This window comes from Diadema setosum, chromosome 2, assembly GCF_964275005.1.
Source record: "Diadema setosum chromosome 2, eeDiaSeto1, whole genome shotgun sequence".
NCBI lineage: Eukaryota > Metazoa > Echinodermata > Echinoidea > Diadematoida > Diadematidae > Diadema > Diadema setosum.
Genome location: NC_092686.1, coordinates 38,823,605 through 38,847,751, shown reverse-complemented (window position 1 = coordinate 38,847,751; position 24,147 = coordinate 38,823,605). Strand labels below are relative to the sequence as shown.

The 24,147-nt window shown below is 41.4% G+C and overlaps 1 protein-coding gene across 1 annotated transcript in view; it reads right to left on the bottom strand.

The window, feature by feature from the left end:
• Positions 1 to 24,147, bottom strand: part of LOC140246293 (laminin subunit beta-1-like) — a 79,096-nt gene that overhangs the window by 16,441 nt on the left and 38,508 nt on the right. Inside the window, exons 9-17 of the mRNA XM_072325760.1 lie at positions 22,986 to 23,210; positions 22,218 to 22,373; positions 21,403 to 21,530; positions 19,529 to 19,649; positions 17,983 to 18,175; positions 17,225 to 17,368; positions 16,205 to 16,436; positions 15,646 to 15,809; positions 362 to 586 (exon numbers count right to left, since the gene is read on the bottom strand). Coding sequence (XP_072181861.1) covers positions 362 to 586; positions 15,646 to 15,809; positions 16,205 to 16,436; positions 17,225 to 17,368; positions 17,983 to 18,175; positions 19,529 to 19,649; positions 21,403 to 21,530; positions 22,218 to 22,373; positions 22,986 to 23,210 — 1,588 coding nt within the window. The remainder of the gene's footprint in view (positions 1 to 361; positions 587 to 15,645; positions 15,810 to 16,204; positions 16,437 to 17,224; positions 17,369 to 17,982; positions 18,176 to 19,528; positions 19,650 to 21,402; positions 21,531 to 22,217; positions 22,374 to 22,985; positions 23,211 to 24,147) is intronic.

The window sequence follows — 24,147 nt, the reverse complement described above, 5'->3', positions numbered from 1 at the left end:
TATAACTTCAAAACAGATATACATGTAGTTTTACTTACAATAAGTGTTACATTAAATCATTGGGTTTTGCCAGATTGCTATGTTCAGTCTGGTGGACACTGTTATCATATTGGCGAGCAGACAAGCCACAGAGAAAAAGGTGTATTCAAGACTTTCAGTCAAAGCTGGCTACATACCATACTTGTCAGAGTAGAAAAATGCATGGTCTAACTGAACTTGAAAACAATACAATCCCTCTTTCATGATTTCAGCAAACTAACTCACCTGTCATGAGTGAGAATGCAACCAAAATATTAATTTCTTGATTAAATAGGAAATCATTATTGACCAAACCATCACCATTAAAATGACCAATGGTTACCTCTGCAGGTTCGTTGGATGGCATCACCGTAGAATCCAGGCGCACAGGTCTCGCAGTTGAATCCTGCCGTGTTGTACAGACATCGTAGGCAACGCCCTGTGTTGGCATCGCAGTTGCCAGGATTGCTTGTTAGGGTGTTGCCATTGCAGTTGCAGAGGTTGCACGCACCACCCGGCTCGTTGGGGTTTCCAAAGTAGTTGTTGTCGCACTGATCACACCGGATGCCTGCAGTTTGTAGTGACAAGGATAAATGAGACTTCAGGATGATTTTCAGACTTTTGCAACGTTGAAAACTGAACACCTATGAATTGGTAGCGTGGGGATGCCATGCAGTGTAAAGGCTGGACCAGCTCAGATATATTTGAGAATCCCCATAACGAACTGTGCACAGTACAACTTTATCACTGACCTCTGTTAGTACACATGCAGCCAAAGAATCTCAACTGCAGTAAGGTTGCTCAAGGTTGTTCATGTCTATTAATTACACTAATGCCATTAGTACACACTTACTCAAATAAATGTATTGCAGTTGCGAGGAATAGGCTTAAAATAATGACAATCATAATATCACGGTTTGGGGGTTGTTGTTTATTTTTTTTAATTGAATGAAAGCTAACAGGTTCCTTTCTTTCTATCACATATTCCACATAAGTAATTGATGATAATCACACCTAATAGTCAAGGCGCTAATTCCTGTAAGAGGCTTAATTAGGGAGTTCGTTCAACCCACCCCGCAGAAAAGGTTTGACCAGACAAGGTGATAGATGGGACCTCTATGAACATCCCCAGGTAGTATGTGGTTCCAAATTGTGGTGTCAGTAGAATTTTACTGGCCACTTTTCATCATGATTTGTTGGAACAAACGTAAAAGAGTCTGCGCACGCCAAGACTATTACAGGCACCACTAGCACTGCTACAGGCGCCAGTGCCAGTGCTGCGCGTAGTAGTCTTAGCGCGCATGTACTTTTTTCTTCGATAAACAAGGGTTTTGCCTGCAAACTAACTTTCACGCCAAGCCGGGTTCGGTGTAGTGTAGTTTCTAGCCGTTTTTATTTCGTCTTTATTTCAAGAGTTCAAGCAAGCCGAGTGAGAGCGCATACCCGGTGATTGTGACGACCGAATCGCAATCACTGGGTGTGTGCTCTCACTCCACTTAGCGCAATATATACAGCGGGCTTCTGCATAATACACAAGCTGCAACTCAGAGAAATAAAGACGAAAAAACGGCTAGAAATTAAGACTAGGGTCGGTAAACGCTTGTCGCTATTTGGGGCACTGAAAACGACAAACTCACACAGTTTTTGCATTTATTTCATGAAGAATTCATCAAAACTGCATAAAACTATATATGTACATGTTGCTAGAGATGTCATCCATACAGTGGGATTCATTGTAAGTTATAATATTGTGCAGGTTACCATGGTAACCGGATGCCTAAAGGTGACTGGTAACCCCCAAAATGCCTCCTGCTGCTGCAAACATTGTTGGTTTTTTTTAATCTTATAGATGCTATAAAAAAAAAACACACAATTTTTTTATTGATTTTCGTTAAAAAAGTTTTCCCTGTTGCCATGGCAACCAGTATTATCCAATCAGAATTTAGTTGTCAATAACTAAAAAACTAAAGCCCATAATTTCAAAAAGCTCAATAAGCATGTCCTTCCTTCTGCATTAAGTGTACGACATCAGGTATATGTGAAGAATATTTTGAAGCATTATCAAGTTACAGCAAAATTTGTAAGCAAAGGCATAATAAACGGCCATTGAAAGAAAGATATCATTCTAAAATACATGAAAAAGTTGCATCCGTCGTACTTTCAACACAAATTTGACTTCAAAGCATAGGCAAATGTATATAGCTTTTAATAATGTATGGACACAAATTTCCCTTAAAAATAAGATGAATACAGAGAGCAAAGCCAATATTCTATAGTAGCTCTTTCGAGTATTTACAGAGCGATGGTTATTCAAAACAATCCTGGAAAAGAGCTGAGGAAAGCAATTGATTGTTTATGTTCTTAAAGGAAGTTTATTCAAGAATACCGATAAATTCCTTTCGAAAGAAGGAATATACACATGCGCTGGATTATCCATCAATGAATTAAGCGTACTTTTGTGTTCGTTAGCTATTGTAAAAAAAAAAAAAAAAAAAAAAGAATAAAATGAAATGTAGAACCCACAGGAAAATATGCCCCCCCCCCCATTTTTTTGTTATATAAGCTATGTCCTATGTGAAACATATAATCCCTCTGTGAGAGATCTTCTCTCACCCCTACACAAGAGTGGAAGAGTCGAGAACAAAGGAGAGGGTAGCATGTGGCCAAAACAGCATCAGCTAACCCATCACATTTTGATTGCTGCTTGTGCCCATACAACCCACTAAGACGTGTCTCCTCCCTTCTTCTTTTGTCAAGGTAAGAAACTTCTTGATACACCATATTCAATTATATTTCTACTTGTATGTATGATATACTGTATATAGTAAGTGGTGAAAGAAGTGAGTTATAAGTGTGATTGTGTCAATTTGTAATAATGAATTACAGCTTGAATGACAGGCGATATAATCAAGTTAGAGAACTTATGTTAGAGAGATTTTGGGTGAGTTGATACATGGTAACTTGTTCTGAGTATGTCTCTGCTCACTCGATCCATCTGTATCATAAGTGACTTTTAAAGTTTAAAGTATTAAATGAGGAAAATATCTAAAACAAGGTATTTTAAAAGGGAAGACTTGTCGGTATCAGGATTTGTAGGAGAATACACATGAATATAATATGTGCATTCTCATGATATGTTTCATACCATTTTGCCTATATATTTATATGTTCTGTACACAACCATGTATATAAATATTCATCTATGTTCCTGTTAGTTTGGAGATCAATATGTAGTTTCTAGAATGTAGTACAGTCATAGAGTTAACAAGTGTTGGGAATAGCTATAAGACAGCAATGTGAACATGCTTGGTGTATATTGTGAGAACAGGCCAGGGGAGTTATATAGCAAAGGAAGTGGAAACAAAGCCTGATTCAGATTAATCTGTTTGCCTGCTCCCCCTGCACCACCTTCCATTCACTACCCAGTAGATGAGAACAAAGCCAGCAAAGTGTGTGTGTGCAACAGGGTAGAGTGAGGGCAGAAATTAGTACCTTAATACCCCTACCCCTTGCATTCAGCATCTTTGGTCTGTGTAAACACATTTGCTAAGACAAAACAGAGGTAGCAGCATGCTCCTCACAGAGGAGGCACACTTAATGTAAGGTGTGAATTAGGTGTTCTTTATAGTGGATGCCGTCCAGCTAGAATTAAGGGATAAGCTGGGGCTGATAGAAACTCTGGCAGAGCTTGTCTCCAGCCACAAGCTAGTCTCACAAACATAGACCCATTAAGATTGTTCAGTAATATGATATATAATTAAGTATGTTGTACTTGTCTCTAACATAATTATTTGGATGTGTGATTGGAATGAAGGAACATTCTTCATTTAGTTAAGTAGAATGAATGTATGTCTGTATATATAGTGTATTAAAGGTTTTATAAATGAGAATAGAGAAGTGGTTTATGGATACAGGGTCTGAAACATAAATTATTCAGTACTGTACCAAGGAATGAGGTAGACCTGCTGGTACAAGTTTACAAATTCTTTGTCTTTGAATTTGCTGCAGAAGATTACAGTTTTCCGTGCTTTTCTCACTTGTGTGGTTCCTCATTTTTCAAGGAAACTGCACATCCCTTGTAAAGCATTAAATGAAATCAGATTGAGTGTAGCTATGTTGATATCTCATGTCCAGTGCCTTACATGAATATGCGAAAGAAGGTATAATTTCAGTTTCATTTCCATTTTATTTTCTGTCCATTTACAATTTATACCATTCTACTCACAGAACAGAGTACTAGAAGATGTGTTGGGTGAAGTTATTGTTGGTATGATTGTTTAGTAGCATTTTTAGTAGCATTGCACATTATTTACTAGATTACTAGATTTATTAACAGAATATGGTTATTTTTAAAAGAGAAGTTGTTTGATAAATCCTGATGAATATTCTGTCGGTTCATAGTTAAAGTATCTATTAACTCTGTTGGTTGTTAATGAGTTAATGAGTTAGATTAATATCGAAACTGTTTCATGCATAATTTGCAACATCATAATTAAGTTTGTATATATAATATAATATATAGTTTGTTAGATTATTATTGGGAGTGACAGGTTAAAAGATTATTGCATTGATATGTTTTACATTTATTTGGATTAGAATAGATCAAAGTGTTATTGCAGAAGAACCGTAATGTTAATTCATTTTATTAATTAATTAGTTATCAGTTATGTTAAGTATGTGTGTTTTGATTGATTAGTTTTATTATAGAAGACCACACATACACAGGGTAGTATATATAACAGTGAAAAAGAATAATTATTATAAGAGTTGGTATCATGTTACTACGAGCTGATGCTCGATCCATGTGATAATTATAACAGAGTGTGAGAAAGAGTTATCAAATGGATAACAGTGAATCATTATGAATAAACGATCACATTTTGATTGCTGCTTGTGCCCATACAACCCACTAAGACGTGTCTCCTCCCTTCTTCTTTTGTCAAGTTGATTGAGTATCACAGCCCACCCGGCCGCCCCTCGGCGCGGGTGCTACATTTGGCGACCCTGCCAGGACGTCGCCTGCCACAGAGCTAGAAGGGCAGATGTGACGTCCCAGGACTGACTGAACCTGTAGACCGTCCCTGACCAGGTACCTGTTTGAGACACCAACATTCACCATGAGCCTAGAAAGCATCAGCCAGACAGTACAGGAAGGCCTCCATGGACTGGACGTGGACCAATTCCTTTTACTGGGCGAGAAGATGCAGATCCCCACGACAGATATGGAAAAGGTAAGGGGGAAAGGTAAGATGGGGTGTGTTAGGTTTTTTGCTAGGTACTTGGCCAGGGAGGAGGTAGAGGAGATGGAGGACGGTGGACTTGAATATCTGCGCCAGGTCGGAGCCAACATCAAAGAGATAGCAGGAGAGGAAACTAAGGAGGAGCCTGCACAACCGGCTGGGAGTAAAACACCGATCGACAGTCCTACTGTTCCCCATCCAGTCCCACAGATGACGGAAAGTATTAGCCTCTCCAACCTCCAGGGGCTCATAAAGAGAGAGTTCCGCGTGATAGGTCAGATAGGTGAGCCTGATCAGAGAGATAAGATAACTTTTGCGAACCTAAACAGGCAGCTTGAGATGGCACAAACCAAGGGCTATCCAGAGGCTGAGATCGTTGAGGGTGTCCTTCGTGCTATCAACCCAGGGATGAGGTTACGAAGTTATCTGGAGAGTAAAGCTGATCTCACACTATCTACACTGCGGGACATTCTAAAGGCCCACTTCAGGGAAGGAGATGCTACCACCTGGTACAAAGAACTGTCTGCAGCAGCCCAGGGAGGGAACGAAACAGCCCACGACTTCCTCCTTCGGATGCTGGACTTGCGACAAAAGGTTTTGCAAGCCTCGGAGAAAGCAGGAACAAATCTTCGGTACGACCCAGCTCTTGTACAGCAAATGTTCTTGCATTCCCTGACAACCGGATTTCAGAACGATAATATCAGGATGGACATGCGACCACTCCTAAGTGATCCTGGAGTGTCGGATGAGGCCTTGTTCCGACATCTTCAAGCCTCGGAAACTAATGAGACTGAAAGAAAAGGTAAACAGAAAACGACTAAGACAAAAGTAAACAAGATAGAACCAGAAATGAGCAGCCTTCAGAAACAACTGCAGGACATCCGAGCCGAGTTAGCAAGCCTGAAGGCTGGCAACCAAAACCGCCCGACAGCTCAGCAGAATAGACAACCAGCCAGAGGAAGAAGGCCTGACTGGGGATGCCAAGCGTGTCGACAGCAGGGCAAGGGCACAGAGTGTGCCCATTGCTTCCATTGTGGCAGTGGAGACCATTTTCTTCGGGGCTGCAGAGCGCGGTACCAGACGGGAAACGCGACAGGGTTGCCAAGGAGGGACGACCGGCAACCTTTGGCGAACCAAAGTCCCAACCCGCACGCACAGTAAGGAGAAACTCTCATAAGGAAACACGAACACCCCAGCCAATCCACAACCAGAATAAACCCAACAATCCCAAGTCATCGCTAGCAGAGAGAAATTCATCTACTTTCAAGTATTCCCATGTAGGAGTTGGCCTGATTGGAAGACACTATAGGAGACTAGTAAATCTCATCGGAGAAAAGTGCATGGTGAGATGTCGAGTCAATGGTGTGTCGACCAGTGCTCTTTGGGACACCGGAGCCCAGGTGTCTATTGTCTCCCGTGCATGGAAGGACAGGAATCTGCCAGACGAGGTCATCCAACCCATTGCTGAATTGATGGAAGGGCAGAATTTGCAGCTCAAGGCAGCAAATGGCCAAGAAATCCCCTTCCTGGGATGGATGAAAGTCAGCTTTTCAATGGAAAACAAAGAGAAGGCTCCTGTCATTGATATTCCAATATTGGTTACACAAGACCCTCTCAGTGAGCCAATTATTGGATTCAATGTAATCAGTGAGATGGTACGACAACCCCCCTACATCGACACCAAGCAGGGAACCGACACTTTCCATGATGCTTTTGACTCCAGCCCAGCCATCGTCGACTCGGTCGTAAGTCTACTACACAGTGTAGAAGAAGAAGATGAACTGGGTGTGGTGAAACATCCTAAGGGCTTCACAACAATCCCTAAGCAAGCTTCAATATTGATGACCTGCAGAGTGAGAGCTGCGATACCCATCCAATCCCCAACTGAAGTGCACTTTCAGCCCGACTACTGTGAACTCCCCGATGGACTGTGTCTAGGTGAAGGATTGGTCTGCCTCAAACCAGGATCAAGCTGCAAGGTGGAAATTTTGGTGACAAATACTACAAAGCATGACATCACAGTCCATGGCCCAACGATTGTAGGACGGGTGCAAAGAGCGGCTGCCATCATACCAGGTCATGTCATGACTCCCCATGAGTTGCCAGAGGTAAAGGTCGCCACGGTTACACCCGATACCCCTGCCCATGATGATTTCATCCCTGATGTGGACCTCTCTAATCTTACCCCAGAGCAACAAGAAAAGGTGAAAAGGGTTTTAAGACAAGAAAGGGACGCATTTGCAAGGAATGATGATGACATCGGACGCATTGAAGACCTGCAAATGCACATCAATGTGACCGATCATTCCCCAGTTCAACGTACATGCATGTCTATCCCCCGACCACTTTACCAAGAGGTCCGAAATTACATTGAAGATCTGATTAGTCGTGGATTTGTTGAAAAGTCTACATCCCCTTATTCATCTCCAGTAGTCTGTGTTAGGAAGAAGGATGGTGGCCTACGTCTGTGCATCGACTACCGGGAGTTGAACAAGAAGACCATCTGCGACCGCCAACCCATACCCCGCATCCAAGATGTCCTCGATGGGCTTGGAGGAAGTCAATGGTTCACTACACTCGACCAAGGCAAGGCCTATCACCAGGGGTACATGGACAAGGATAGCCAACCGATGACTGCGTTTGTCACCCCCTGGGGCTTATACCAATGGGTACGCATTCCGTTTGGTTTGAAGAATGCCCCAGCGGTATATCAACGCCACATGGAACGGACCTTGGATGGCCTGACTCATAAGTTCTGTGTTGTGTACTTGGACGACATTCTGGTATACAGCCAAAACTTTGATGACCATCTCAACCACATTCAACAGGTCTTGCAGAGGATGAAGCAACAAGGAATCAAGTTGAAACCAGCAAAATGTATGCTGTTTCAAAAAGAAGTAAAGTACCTGGGCCGGATCGTCTCCAACAAGGGACATCGACCAGATCCGAAAGATACAGCAGCACTACAAGCCTTGAGAAATAAGCGCCCAAAGAACGTAGGTGGTGTAAGACAAGTGCTTGGCCTTGTTGGATATTACCGCAGGTACATCGTTGACTTCTCCCGAAAAGCTAAACCCCTCTATGACCTGTTGAAGGGACCACCACACCAAGATCCAAAAGTAGACAAAAAGACAAGCAACCCAAGAAATAGGAAAACAAAAATAAAGAAACATGTAGTCCCATCCAGTCAGCCCATCACATGGACAAATGAACATCAGATAATACTGGAAAATCTCATTGACCAGCTAACCTCACCTCCCATCATGGCCTACCCGGATTTTGACAAACCATTTGCACTTTTCACAGATGCATCACAAGAAGGACTAGGTGCGGTTCTGACTCAGGAACAAGATGGGAAGATTTGTGTGATTGGTTATGGCTCCCGAACACTGTCCCCTGCCGAGAAGAACTACCACCTGCATTCTGGCAAGTTAGAATTTCTAGCTCTGAAATGGGCAGTGACAGAACATTTCCGGGATTATTTGTTTTATGCCCCTAGCTTTACCATCTTCACAGACAACAACCCCCTGACTTACATCATGACCACAGCAAGGCTAAACGCAACTGGACAGAGGTGGGTCTCAGAGCTGGCCGATTTCAACTTTTCAGTGAAATATCTCCCTGGAAAGAAGAACCAAGTGGCAGATACGCTTTCTAGGTTGCCAGTGGACTTGGCAGAATACCAGCAGATGTGCACGAAGGAGGTCTCCCCAGACACAGTTACAGCAATGTACGCTGCAGTGCAACAACAAGGGACGGAGGCAGTTTTCGTTCACGCCCTGTCCACTGACATTGCAAGAGAGAGCATAGTAGGAAGTCCCGAGACGCCACCAGTCTTGACCAGCAAAACAATTCGAACAGCACAAGAACAAGACCCAGCAATCAGACCAGTCCTACAAGCCAAACTGCAAGACAAATTCCCAAGCCGAGAAGCCCAAAAAGACATGCATCCCTGCTCTCGACGTCTGTTGCATGAATGGAAACAGTTGCATGTTGGTGAAGATGGCGTCCTAGTTCGAAAAACTGCCAACCGCCGTCAAATGCTACTACCCAAGTGTTACCACCAACTAGTTCTACAACAACTTCATGACAACATGGGGCACCAAGGCGCAGACCGTGTACTCTCTCTCCTCAGGGATCGGTTTTACTGGCCTCATATGCAACGAGACGTTGAGCAGTACATAGGACGCACATGTTCATGCATCAAAGACAAGAAACCAGTAAGGAGAACAAGGGCACCACTCAATCCGATCATTGCATCGCAGCCTTTCGAGTTGGTGTCTTTAGATTTTCTCCACCTAGAGAAGAGTGTCGGCGGGCAGGAATACATACTGGTCATTGTAGATCACTATACCAGATTTGCACAGGCGTACGCAACCTCAAACAAGAGCGCGAAGACGGCAGCTGACAAGTTTTTCAATGACTTTGTACTACGGTTTGGCCTCCCCAAGCGAATACACCACGACCAAGGGAGGGAGTTTGAGAATAAGTTTTTCTCACAACTCTGTCGTCTGACTGGAATTTCAAGATCCCACACAACGCCGTACCATCCCGAGGGAAATGGGAAAGTAGAGAGGATGAACAGGACACTACTTGGAATGCTCCGCACACTACCAACCACAGAGAAGGCCAGGTGGAAAGAGCATCTCAACAAAGTGGTCCACGCGTACAACTGTACCCGGCACTCCTCCACAGGGTATTCCCCATTTTTCCTCCTGTATGGCAGAACGCCCCGTCTTCCAGTCGATTTGGCATTTGGTCTGAAAACTGCAGAGGACTCAGGCACCCCAAAGGACTATGACGGCTACGTAGAGAAGTGGAAAGGTCAAATGGAGGAGGCATACAAGATGGCTTCCCAGCGAATGACAGCATCAGCTAGACACAATAAACAGCTCTATGACAAGAACATCTACAGTCCAATCCTCTCTCCAGGTGACAGAGTATTGGTCAAGAATTTGGCTCCTACAAGTGGTCCAGGAAAGCTCCGCGGATACTGGGAGGACACGGTGTACAGGGTTGTCGCTCAGAAGGAGGAAATGCCAGTGTACGAGATTGCGCCAGAGAGTGGTAAAGGGCGAACTCGAGTCCTACACAGGAATCACCTTCTTCCGTGTGACTACCTTGAAAAAGAGTCACCAGTCATGCCGAAACACATACCCCAAAGACCTGAAACTCGTTCCTCAGCAAGCCGGCCTCCGAAGAGAAGACAGTCGCCAGAGTCACCACCTCCAGATGAGATCTCAGACTCAGACGACTCAGAATCAGGTTATTACCTGGAATACAGGCGGAGAGCTCAGGAACACGATCCAGATGTGAACCCGGAGACACCCTACCAAACAGTGGAAGTGACTGAGGGAAACCAGGTGGAGGGTGAGCAAAATGTTGAAAATGTTCTAGAACACAGAACTAATGAAGGCCCGGTTGAGAGAACTCAGGACATTGAGGAGACCCACGAACCACCTGAAAGAGAACGAACAGATGAAAATCCAGCACCACAACAAACCCCACCACAGACCCAAGAGAGAAGGACGTCTAGCCGCACCAGGAGACCTCCAACCACTTTCACATATGAACAACTGGGACAGCCTTCGACTATTGGTCATATGAACACTATGTCTGGCCACAGACAAGATAATCTAGTCTACGGACCCCAGCTTACAACCTACAACCACCAACCCTTCCCCAACTTCTACAGTGACATGAACGCCAGCCAGCCTTTCATCCAACCCTCCATTCCTCCTCAATACCTCCTTCGTAACCAGTACTCTAACTTTAACCAACAACCTTTTCCCCTCTTTCCCCTTCCTGCCCAACTGTATCCTCCTATGGGGATGAGTTCCAGTGGGCCAAATAGTTCGTATCATCATCACCACTACCCTCCAGGCCAGATCCCGACATGATGTCCCCATGATGTCTGCTGCACACGCGAGATGTCTGCGAGTCTGCACATCATCTGTTCATCGCACCATGACATTTCCGGAAATCTACTGTCAACCTGGGCTGAAGTACAGCGAGCTACATCGAGAAGGAAAACAAGATCCTCCACAACAAGTGAAAGGACAGTTTCAACGAGGATGAGTGAAACAATAATTTTATTAACTTTGACTGATACTTACAATTCACCTTAGACGTATAATCAGTGTTAAAGATGAAGAAAAGCAAAACAAATAGGGATAGATGTATAGAGAGATAGAAGCAAACCCATGCGCAGGGTTTGAAGAGAGATAATGGTTCAGGAAGGTGAAGCTAATCTCTAGGTGAGAAAAGCAGTCTAAGATGACATACTGGAAATTACATTCCATTGTTAGTTCCTGAACCCCTATTTGTTGAGAGTGTTTTTGTTGAGAAAATGCCACTCATGGCATATTATGTATCATTTGTAATCGATAAATCTAAGAAAGATTGGAAGACCTATATTATAAAACAGGATATGTGCACACCCTGTTAAGGTCGTAACAGTCCCAGGAATGGGATTAAGGCAGAGAGCATGGAGGACGGATCCTCAACATTTTATGATTATGACAATGATATATTTCTATAGAAACACTCGTAACAGGGTATGTTCCCTTAAAAGTGACTGATGTTATTGTTTGTAAAAGGGAATTGAAGTGTTCAAAATTCACACAGTTTTATATAAGTGGTATATCTATACCAAATATGTTTTAATGTCGTGGAAGACATTATTTTCAGGAGGGGAGAGATGTAGAACCCACAGGAAAATATGCCCCCCCCCCCCCATTAGAACCCACAGGAAAATATGCCCCCCCCCCCCATTTTTTTGTTATATAAGCTATGTCCTATGTGAAACATATAATCCCTCTGTGAGAGATCTTCTCTCACCCCTACACAAGAGTGGAAGAGTCGAGAACAAAGGAGAGGGTAGCATGTGGCCAAAACAGCATCAGCTAACCCATCACATTTTGATTGCTGCTTGTGCCCATACAACCCACTAAGACGTGTCTCCTCCCTTCTTCTTTTGTCAAGGTAAGAAACTTCTTGATACACCATATTCAATTATATTTCTACTTGTATGTATGATATACTGTATATAGTAAGTGGTGAAAGAAGTGAGTTATAAGTGTGATTGTGTCAATTTGTAATAATGAATTACAGCTTGAATGACAGGCGATATAATCAAGTTAGAGAACTTATGTTAGAGAGATTTTGGGTGAGTTGACACATGGTAACTTGTTCTGAGTATGTCTCTGCTCACTCGATCCATCTGTATCATAAGTGACTTTTAAAGTTTAAAGTATTAAATGAGGAAAATATCTAAAACAAGGTATTTTAAAAGGGAAGACTTGTCGGTATCAGGATTTGTAGGAGAATACACATGAATATAATATGTGCATTCTCATGATATGTTTCATACCATTTTGCCTATATATTTATATGTTCTGTACACAACCATGTATATAAATATTCATCTATGTTCCTGTTAGTTTGGAGATCAATATGTAGTTTCTAGAATGTAGTACAGTCATAGAGTTAACAAGTGTTGGGAATAGCTATAAGACAGCAATGTGAACATGCTTGGTGTATATTGTGAGAACAGGCCAGGGGAGTTATATAGCAAAGGAAGTGGAAACAAAGCCTGATTCAGATTAATCTGTTTGCCTGCTCCCCCTGCACCACCTTCCATTCACTACCCAGTAGATGAGAACAAAGCCAGCAAAGTGTGTGTGTGCAACAGGGTAGAGTGAGGGCAGAAATTAGTACCTTAATACCCCTACCCCTTGCATTCAGCATCTTTGGTCTGTGTAAACACATTTGCTAAGACAAAACAGAGGTAGCAGCATGCTCCTCACAGAGGAGGCACACTTAATGTAAGGTGTGAATTAGGTGTTCTTTATAGTGGATGCTGTCCAGCTAGAATTAAGGGATAAGCTGGGGCTGATAGAAACTCTGGCAGAGCTTGTCTCCAGCCACAAGCTAGTCTCACAAACATAGACCCATTAAGATTGTTCAGTAATATGATATATAATTAAGTATGTTGTACTTGTCTCTAACATAATTATTTGGATGTGTGATTGGAATGAAGGAACATTCTTCATTTAGTTAAGTAGAATGAATGTATGTCTGTATATATAGTGTATTAAAGGTTTTATAAATGAGAATAGAGAAGTGGTTTATGGATACAGGGTCTGAAACATAAATTATTCAGTACTGTACCAAGGAATGAGGTAGACCTGCTGGTACAAGTTTACAAATTCTTTGTCTTTGAATTTGCTGCAGAAGATTACAGTTTTCCGTGCTTTTCTCACTTGTGTGGTTCCTCATTTTTCAAGGAAACTGCACATCCCTTGTAAAGCATTAAATGAAATCAGATTGAGTGTAGCTATGTTGATATCTCATGTCCAGTGCCTTACATGAATATGCGAAAGAAGGTATAATTTCAGTTTCATTTCCATTTTATTTTCTGTCCATTTACAATTTATACCATTCTACTCACAGAACAGAGTACTAGAAGATGTGTTGGGTGAAGTTATTGTTGGTATGATTGTTTAGTAGCATTTTTAGTAGCATTGCACATTATTTACTAGATTACTAGATTTATTAACAGAATATGGTTATTTTTAAAAGAGAAGTTGTTTGATAAATCCTGATGAATATTCTGTCGGTTCATAGTTAAAGTATCTATTAACTCTGTTGGTTGTTAATGAGTTAATGAGTTAGATTAATATCGAAACTGTTTCATGCATAATTTGCAACATCATAATTAAGTTTGTATATATAATATAATATATAGTTTGTTAGATTATTATTGGGAGTGACAGGTTAAAAGATTATTGCATTGATATGTTTTACATTTATTTGGATTAGAATAGATCAAAGTGTTATTGCAGAAGAACCGTAATGTTAATTCATTTTATTAATTAATTAGTTATCAGTTATGTTAAGTATGTGTGTTTTGATTGATTAGTTTTATTATAGAAGACCACACATACACAGGGTAGTATATATAACAGTGAAAAAGAATAATTATTATAAGAGTTGGTATCATGTTACTACGAGCTGATGCTCGATCCATGTGATAATTATAACAGAGTGTGAGAAAGAGTTATCAAATGGATAACAGTGAATCATTATGAATAAACGATCACATTTTGATTGCTGCTTGTGCCCATACAACCCACTAAGACGTGTCTCCTCCCTTCTTCTTTTGTCAAGTTGATTGAGTATCACAGCCCACCCGGCCGCCCCTCGGCGCGGGTGCTACAGAAATATCATATGTAAATTTTATTCAAAAAGTGCAGTAATGAATTAATGCTGAGGAGAGAATGAGGGAAAAATCTTAGGCGTCTTTTCCCTTTTTATCCAGACTAATTTTACAGTGTAGAGCTCATCTACAATGAGTGATGTGCACGAAAGGCAAAAGAAACAAACCTGTCTAAATTCCAGATATTTTTGGGAGTTACCAATCACCTGTTGGCATCCGGTTACCATGGTAACCATGCACAACATTATACCTTACAATATATCCCATTGTATTGCTGACATCTCTAGCAACATGCACATATATAGTTTTAAGGCGTTTCGATGAATCCTTCGTGAAATAAATGCAAAAACTGTGATAATTTTGTCATTTTCAGTGCCCCAATAGCGACAAGCGTTACCAACCCTAGTCTTAATTTGTAGCTGTTTTATTTCGCCTTTATTTCTCTGAGTTACAGCTTGTGTGTTGTGCAGAAGCCCGCTGTATTCCGCTAAGCCGAGTGAGGGTGCATGCTCAATGATTGCCACAAAAAACGGTTCGGGCGTCACAATCGCTGGGTATGCACTCTCACTTGGCTTGCTTTAACTCGGAGAAATAAAGACGAAATAAAAACGTCTGGAAACTACACTACACCGACCCCAGCTTAGGGTGAAAAGTTAGTTTGCAGGTAAAAACCGATGTTTGTCGCCGAAAAAGTCTTTGTACGCTAAGACTATAACACGAACCACTGGCATTGGCGCCTGCTGCAGTGCTAGTAGTACGTGTAGTAGTCTTAGTGTGCGCAGACGCTTCCTCGAAGAATATGGTCAAGTCGCAACTAAAATGGCCTGTAAAATTTCATTGATACCACAATTTGATATCACATACTACCTAGGGGTGTTCCAGAGGGTCCAACCGACCACCCCATGCAGTCAAACCTTTTCTGCGGGGTGGGTTGAACGAAGTCATTTTTTCTGGGTCGCTGCGCCTGGACTATAAAATATGATTACAAAAATCCAATATGATGAAATGATTACTTGCTGTTGCAGTGAGTAGGTAGAAGAATTTATCGCCAAAACCAGACAAAGCAATATCAGTGTTCACTTAATTTCCCAGCCCACCTCCCTTCTTCCCCCTCCCCCTCCCCCTTTCTCCATCCAAGAAATGCTACAAGAGAGGAGGGTTGCACACCTGTGTAGCCATTGAAGCAGTCACACTGTACAGTCTGCGTGCCCTGATCCAGCTGGCAAGTCTCGGCGAACTGGTTGCCGCTACCAGCCCCACCCGGACACAGGCAGCGCTGGCAGGGCAGGGAGGAGCCGAGAGTAGGATCGCCATAGTAACCTCGCTGACAGCTATGAAAAAGGACAGGGAAGGAGATGGACATCAGATTATTGGCCTCCATTGAGAAGATATGATGTGACAACACATATCTATCCTACAGGGAGTATGATATCATCATTTTTTTTGTAGGTCCTCATTTAAAAAAAGAGAAATCACAGCAGTCATCTAATATATGAGAGATTAGGAATGTCATTTGTTCCTGTATATAATGGGGGGTTTAAAATTTGATTGAAATTCTACAATACATGATAAAAAAACATCTGAAATTTTTATAGAAATGATTGAATCACAAATTTTGCAGTAAAAACACTAATTCATAAAGTAATTTTAATGGTTATTATGCATGTGCATAATCATGAATCAAAAAATTTGACTATGGAAAAACGCTACATTTCAGTTCCTTTACCTTTCACAGTAGAAACCAGCAGTGTTGCTACGACAACCAATGCACTCTCCAGTCCGGGGGTCGCAGATGTCAGCGTGACCGTTACAACGGCAGCGCTGGCAGTTGGGGAAGTTCCAGAAGCCTGGCTGACACTCGTTGCACTGCTGACCGTAAGTATTGGGCCGGCACTGGCACTGACCGGATACTTGGTTGCAGAACTCGTTCAGTGAACCCGTGGTGTCGCAGTTGCAAGCTGCGGTGGATTGAGACATAGTGAGTCAACATCAACAGCCACTTCTTACCCTTCCATTCCATCTGTTTCACTTATCACTAAGAGTTCAAAGTTCATGTTGTGACAGAGAAGGCACAAATGGTTATTAGCATGACACTTCATTTTACACTACAAAATGCTAATATCTAGGAAGAATGGATATCACTTTTATTTTATCACAAAAAAAAAAACCTTTGCAACTGCAATCATGTGTCAAAATACCCAGAACTCAAAACTTCTTGTCCTCAGGAATCTCTGACAGGGGAGGTGCCCTCATATCTCCGATGTGTCTATTGTTTAGGGGTTTAGGCTGTCTGCATAGATTATCTCAAACTCAAAGTCATCTACATCACCAATGCACTTAAAAGGAAGTACAATAACATGGAATAATCGTGAGTCTTACTTCAAAAGGAAGAAGTGTAAACTTGTCAAATCTTTCTGTTGCTTTAATGAAAAGTTATTGACAGCAAATGAGTGACTGTAATCTAAATTCTAAAAAGGAGGTAGGCAAGCCTTGCTGCTCTCTTTAAAAAACAAACAAACAAACGAATTGAAACACTTGTATGTGACAAGATATATCTTTTTTCACTGGCAGTGTGAAAATAAAAAACGAAAAGCAGGAAGATAAAAGGACATTTCTCTTCCAAAGGGCTGCAGGGACAAACTGGGGCATGAAAAGAAATTTCTGGATGTTTAAATTGCCACAATGGCTTCATTTAATAGATTGTGTCAAACTAACAGAAAGGCTACTGCCTTTACTCTTGACTTACGAGTGCAACCCTCTTGGCCAAAGCCATAGGTTCCTGGCGCACACTGGTTGCAGGTGCGTCCAATCACGTTGGACTTGCACGGGCACTGTCCACCAGCCTCGTCACAGATGGCACTGCGTGAGCCCATGAAATCGCATCCACATTCTGCCATTGGAGAAGAGTAAATGAGTGGGATTAGCGGTTGGCAGAGGTTAAATACACAGCACTTGGTATCTTCATTGCAGAGGAATCTCAGCTTCTGAATGAAAGGTATGGCTGTTGAACTAGACATCTTAAAGTTTTGATATAACATAGAGGTCAAGATGACGAAGAACACACTGAAAAGCACCTACATAAATAATCAGCTTGCAGGTATATTTGTCTAAAGCACAGTATTTCTATGGGGAAACTTGGTGTAAATCATGCAACTTTGATATTTAAAATGCTACACTTTTGAAGAAGTCTTCTGGAAATTTCTTCTTGAGTACTAGTCTCTCATGAGTATAAGGTAAGTGTACTACAGACCAATCCCTCACACATAATCAAACACAGAAAGGGCATAGTAAATAAAAAGATTCCTACTTCTAAAGTAAGCGCAACATAGAGAAAATACAGTCATGACTTCCAAACAGAGTGATTACAGTATAACGTACAAATCAGACACCCACTGACTGCAACAGAAGCTACATAAAATAAACTTCAGAACGAACACTCGAGGAGTTTGCATCTCTAATCGCAAGCTGACAAGCAGACTCCAGAAAACAGGGCTAAAATCTCACCCAGGGCTCCGTCAAATGCCATAGCTGACATGCTGAACATGAGTCCCATGCAGACCTCAGAGAGGGGCGAGTGTACAGCAGACATGTGGGCCTCTCCACACCGGTAGTAGTTCCACTGCTCCAGCCTGTACTGCTCAATGGGGTCTTCCCCTTGGAAGATGGGGTATGTGGTTGCCCTCGGCATCACAACCAGCTAGACGAGACAGAGTAGAGACAGATTAGTTCCATCTTTATTCAAAGATATCACATTAACCCCATTCTGACTGAGGGGGGGTCAATTTGACACCCCCCCTCGACATTTCGCGCTTCGATTCCGTGACACGCAAAGATTTTGCCGCGTCGTTTCATGACTTTTTTCATTGAAGTCTCCCGCATATTTTGAGACCAAATTTGCGACGTCCAGGTACACAGTTCTAAAGTTACGTAATGTTTTGTGTATGCATGTCAACCTGAAAACAGCTAAAATTCATGATATCGTGTGCAAATCCAATGCAAATTGTGTTTTTTTGTTAAATTGATATAGATTAGATTATTTCAACTTTTAACCATTGAAATTGATCAATTTCAATGTAGATAAGCTTGAAAAAATGCAGAGACTCCAACTCTCCCGTTTTCGACGGGAGATCTCCCGCCGAAAACCCATTTTTGCAAAATCTCCCGTTCTTCCGCTTGAGATTTGATTTCTCTCGCCCTGGCTCTGTCTCTCCCTGTGGAAAGGATTTCTTACTTATTGCTATCGTACGTTGAAAAAATAAGCCTTAGATAGCATCAGAGAGCATCTAGAACCCTATGAACTTCGCGCTTCGCACACATCAACTTGGAGTCTCCCGTTTGCTAGGGGTTTCGGGCGGGAGAATCTCCAGATCAGAAGGTGCTTGGGGTTGGGGTCTCTGAAAATGCCTGCAACAAAGTTTGGCATAATATTAAAAAATGAAAAAAAATAATCTTACTATCACAGTCTCTACTTAATCTTAAACTCATCTTGAAGGAAGAACAACAAAATTTGGCCAAAATCCATGGCATTACAATGACAAATCAAGTGTCCAACCCCTATCCAACCTAGAGAAAAAGCAAGCATCCAACCCCTATCCAACCTGGAGCAAAAGCAAATCAGTATAATTATGCAACAATTGCAAATGATAAAATGTTCTACTAGAGTATTTAAAAGCACAACATTTTAGCAAAAATTTATCCTGATGAAAGACAGACTTTTTTAAACATTAGTGCATGGATATTCTTGAATATGAAGTTTTCTCTACAAAAAAAAAATAGCAAACAAAAGCAAGAGAATTTATGTTGCGGAGAGGGAAGCAAACGTGTGGAGTAGCCTGTTTTGAAAACAAACAAACAAATAGTGGACACTATCAAAGCAATTCGTAGGCATGGGAGGGTGGGGGGGAGTATCATTACTTGGGTCCCCTGGACTCTACACAGACTGCATACGTGACAATGATAAATCCATAAATAGACAAAACTGTCAAGTTTTTGGTCACCTCCAGCCCAGACAGGTGGAATCATGGTGAGTGTCACAGGAAGTGGTACTTACAGAGTCTAGGAGAATCTGTGGGCTGATCGGCCGATTGTCTGAGCTGTACCGGGTGAAGTCTACCTGGATTGTGTAAGTCTTACCAGTCTCCAAGCACACGGGACTACTGAGGACGACGTGTCTGAAATTTTGGGAAACGTAACAAAATATGTCGTTATCAGTCAGAGGACAGAGAAGGGGGGGTGTTACCTTCAAGAGTCAGCTACACCCACTGCTGCATAGCAAGTTACTATTTATACACTCGCTGGGGCGACAAGACCTCGTATCTACAAAATGTCAAATGTTCACAAGAGTCAAAAGCACTACAGCGAATGGGATAGCCTTTCCTTTGACATGCCGTGGTGGCTTTATTTTTGGGTAAGACAGCTAGGATTTCGACAGGACATCACTTAAATGATTATCTGACCATTAATCCAAAAAAAGTCATTTTCATCAAAATTTCAGATACAAGGTCTTGTCACCCCAGCGACGAATGGTACATCTGTAACTTAACTGATCTCCCTGAATTTGTATGGTATATCTACAATGTACAATGACTTTTCAAATACGTGTAGGCCTACATCTGCCTGCCAACAATAATTGTGCTACTTCGAAATTTGATTTGATGTTCTAATCTCATATTTTGAGAACACATTGAATATAACTGAGCAGGTATTCAATAACAACCCTAATCGTGAATTTCTTCTTGGTCCCACTCCATCGAAGAGCACAGTTTCTTTCATGTGTTACATTACAAACTCGAGGAAGATGAAAATACAAAAGAGTACAAATATGTAGATGAGTTTATGAGAAAATCTTTACTTTCATGCTTCAAGCATTATCTAATTGAATGTGTCTGATATACTGATAACAATACACTGCTGTAGTCGTTTCCACTAAAGAGATTACACACAACCAACTCCTGATCAAGTTTGAGATATATAGATATAACCAAATAAAATATATCTGCATCTCAAAGTACATCAAGGTAGTCAAGAAGGACACTTGAATTTTTCAAAAGGCTCTGACATACCTACTTTCATGCATTGTCATAAAATTACTATTATGAGCGGTATTCTAGACATCATGATACAAAGAAAGGACAACAGTGTGGTATATACTCATTCATGACACTTATCACAGTCAATTTGTTTGAAGTTGTTACAGTGTCATTCAGTTATATCACATCATTTCAAACCTCGTATATATGTGACAAACAAAATGTACATCTGCACAATTGCACAAGGGATCAGACACAATCAGGAATTGTGTTTATCTGTCTGGCATTACTCACTTCCTCCTTCCACAAATTACTGCTAAATGAGGATGCATTTAACCACAACATACACCCACTGGATGGCACTAAACATCCTTTAGAGGAGACAGAACAAAAAGTTCTAACATCTGTAGTTGGTCTGCTGTCTCATAACAGTAACCAACTGATAGCCAGCGAATATTTGTCAATTACACATGACATTGTAGATACAATGTATTTAACAGTGACACTAGATATACTGTAAAGAGGATCATTTCTGAACATCCATCTTTTAAACTATGGATTTTCCAATTATTTTCTGGCAGAAAGAATGAATAGTACCTCGCAGGGTGGGTATGTGGGCACAGGAATTGGGGAGGTTGAAGTTTCAAATGCTGAAATCTTTGTGAACTTGAGAGAAATGTGCCATACACATAACTGTGATGTGTCTTCACAATCATTTCCCATTTTTTCAGTGATATACTGTTTTTGGTATTACACTCACCACATGATCATGACTTGAATATCTTGTCAAACACACTGTTTTTCTCTGATACCTGCAATGTTATCTTGGTATGTGATTCAATTTTCTTATGAAAACATGAAGAGATATGAAAAGATATTCATGAAGGGTACCAACCTCCTCTCCGAGGGAATTGTGGTAACCAGTATGTCATCCATTGGGATGGTGTTGCCACAGATACTCCAGTTCGGAATTTCCCCAGGACGATTGATGGTGACTCGCACATCCTCCCATGCTCCCGGGAGCTACAATGTCCAAGCAAACAAATGGAACTTGGATTCAACCAGTTTTTACAGTTTGTTTTCTTTCAATTTTGAAGTGTCAGATACAATTTACAAATGCACAGATATTAAAATTGTGAATCCAAAATGTACTACCATGAACATTAGCAGAGCAAATACCTAACTATTACCAATCCATCAAGTTTAATATATCATACTCAATCAATAAAGAATGTAAAATGAGGCATCGATTGTGGACAGGGTACATCAAGAGAGAAGAAAAACATGAAGAATAACTTTACAAATGATATGTACAGAAAAATGGGGACATTCCACAAAAAATATGGACACAACATACAGCAGGAATAACTGGAAAATGGAAATATGTCATGTTCACAATCTGAAGTCTATCACGGAATTAAAATATACATAACAGGAAGAATAATAAAAGTTATTTTTATTATAAATCAATGTGGAAAGTTGATCAGATAGCAAAAGTGATCATGCTTCACATAGGTGTAATATTACTTCCATCCAACAGATCTTTATTTATCCACATTTCTACAACCCAAAATTTCTTGACATGCAGGTACATAACAAGAGAGTAAATATCCCTGATCTCCTCTTCAGAGAGAAGTAAACAACAACAACAACAACAACAACAACAACAACAACAATGACAATCAAAGTGCGTAAGAAAGGACAACTCACCAGTGGCTCATATCTGAGAATGATATCATAGTCTCCAGACATGGGTAGATTGCCGACTGTGAAAAGTATTTGCCCACCCTCGTGGATCCTCATAAAGCCTGGACCAGTCCACCCGATGTAGTCATCATCTCGCATTCTGGGGTAGTAGTCCACAAGCTGTGTGTGCACGACAAGAGAGGAAGGGGTGCACCCAAATTACACAGCAATTTCTCAACCCATGTCACTTGCGTATCATTCATGGCTCACTTGAATTACTCAAGATTCCAATATACCAGATACAGAATTAACGAGTCCTACCAGGCCTAGTTCAGATCTTCCAGTATCATTTCAAGAAGACTGCAAAATTGTGAAAAAGTTTATGAACATACTTCACTTGACATAGAACATCGTACATCATACACCAGTTGGTGAATGATCTACGTACTTGACTTCCACATTGCAGAACTGAAATATATAAATGTCATGCTTGATGTCACAAGAGCAAGTTCTGCAAACAATAAACTGCACTGTCAAGACTTTGTCAAGACTGTAAGTGCAACTCCTTGTAGTCAGCTCATCTCAATTGCAAGGACACTGACATGGTATATGGGCAGTAAAAGTGCATACACTTATACATGGCTATTGCTATGCAATTTAGCCTACCCTCAGGGCAAGGAAAGAAATCTTCACCTTTATACACACTAAAGACAGATGCAGTTCTAGTGTCAGTACAGCACTGAAATGCACACTTCCCTGCTAGAGCAAGACACCTGTGGTGGAGTCACTCACCGATAGTTCCCCAACGGCTTGTGCATACTCTGCCTCATAGGTGTAGTAGTCCATGTTGACATAGTAGTAGCCGGAGTTGACCCGCTTACACTGACGCTCTCCGATGTTACGCCGGCACGGGCACTGGCCTGAGACCTGGTTGCACGAGTTGTTGTAGGAACCGCCGGGATCGCAGTCACACTGCTGGCAGCCGTAAACGTCCTGGCTGAGACCGAAGTAGCCCTCCTGTTAGGGGTCAAAATGGAGGACAAAATTGCACAACTTTCAGCAAAATAGGTGAAAGGCTGCAAGATACAGGTATCTTCTCTCCTCACATAATTGACCTGCCAATTCCTTGCCCAGATCTTGTGCCAAATTCTTGATTTCCTTTGTTGATATTAATTCTTCATTGCATCTTTGGCAACGGTATTATGTTTGTTCCCTTCTTTTTTTTTATTTGTTTGTTTGTTTGTTAAGAAAGCCATGAGAATGACAGTTTTAAGACCCCTCTGAGGATCAAATAAGTAGGATAAAGTACCTTGTCTGTGCACTGGATGTGGGCATTGCCACTGCTGCCGATGGATTTGTAAAACAAGACCATTCCCTCTTAATCTAGACAGCAACAGATAAATGCGCTGGCACTGCTGGCCAATTGTCTAGACAGTTTACTTTCAGATGTTAATTTGCACAAGGATTATCTATGCATATTTAAGCTCATTGTATCTGGAGACAAAAACAGCAGTGATCAGTTACTTAAGTAAGAATTCAGCACTGTAGTTGTTGTCAATGTTATCAAGCTCAACTCAACCACACCAGGTATAAACTTCGTCACCTGATTAAATTACAGTGTACGCACTTAATTGCTTCACTATTACTGCTCTTAGAATTACTAACAATATGATGAAAGGCACAACCATCAATACAACAAGTAACTGATTCATCAGAAAAATATAACTCTTGTATAATGACAATTTTTGAAATGTATTTAGAGTCCAATTCAAGATGCTTAAACGTACATCTCATACAAACCAAAAGTGTACTGAATCAAATTTTGGTGACAATAAAGCCCCTTGAAGTCCAGTCAGTCTATGCCTCATCTATGAACTTGACGAGCCAAACTTGAGGCCAAGGTTACCACATGCGGCACCATATTTAGTCACACCTCAGAGTTTATTGCTCTGGG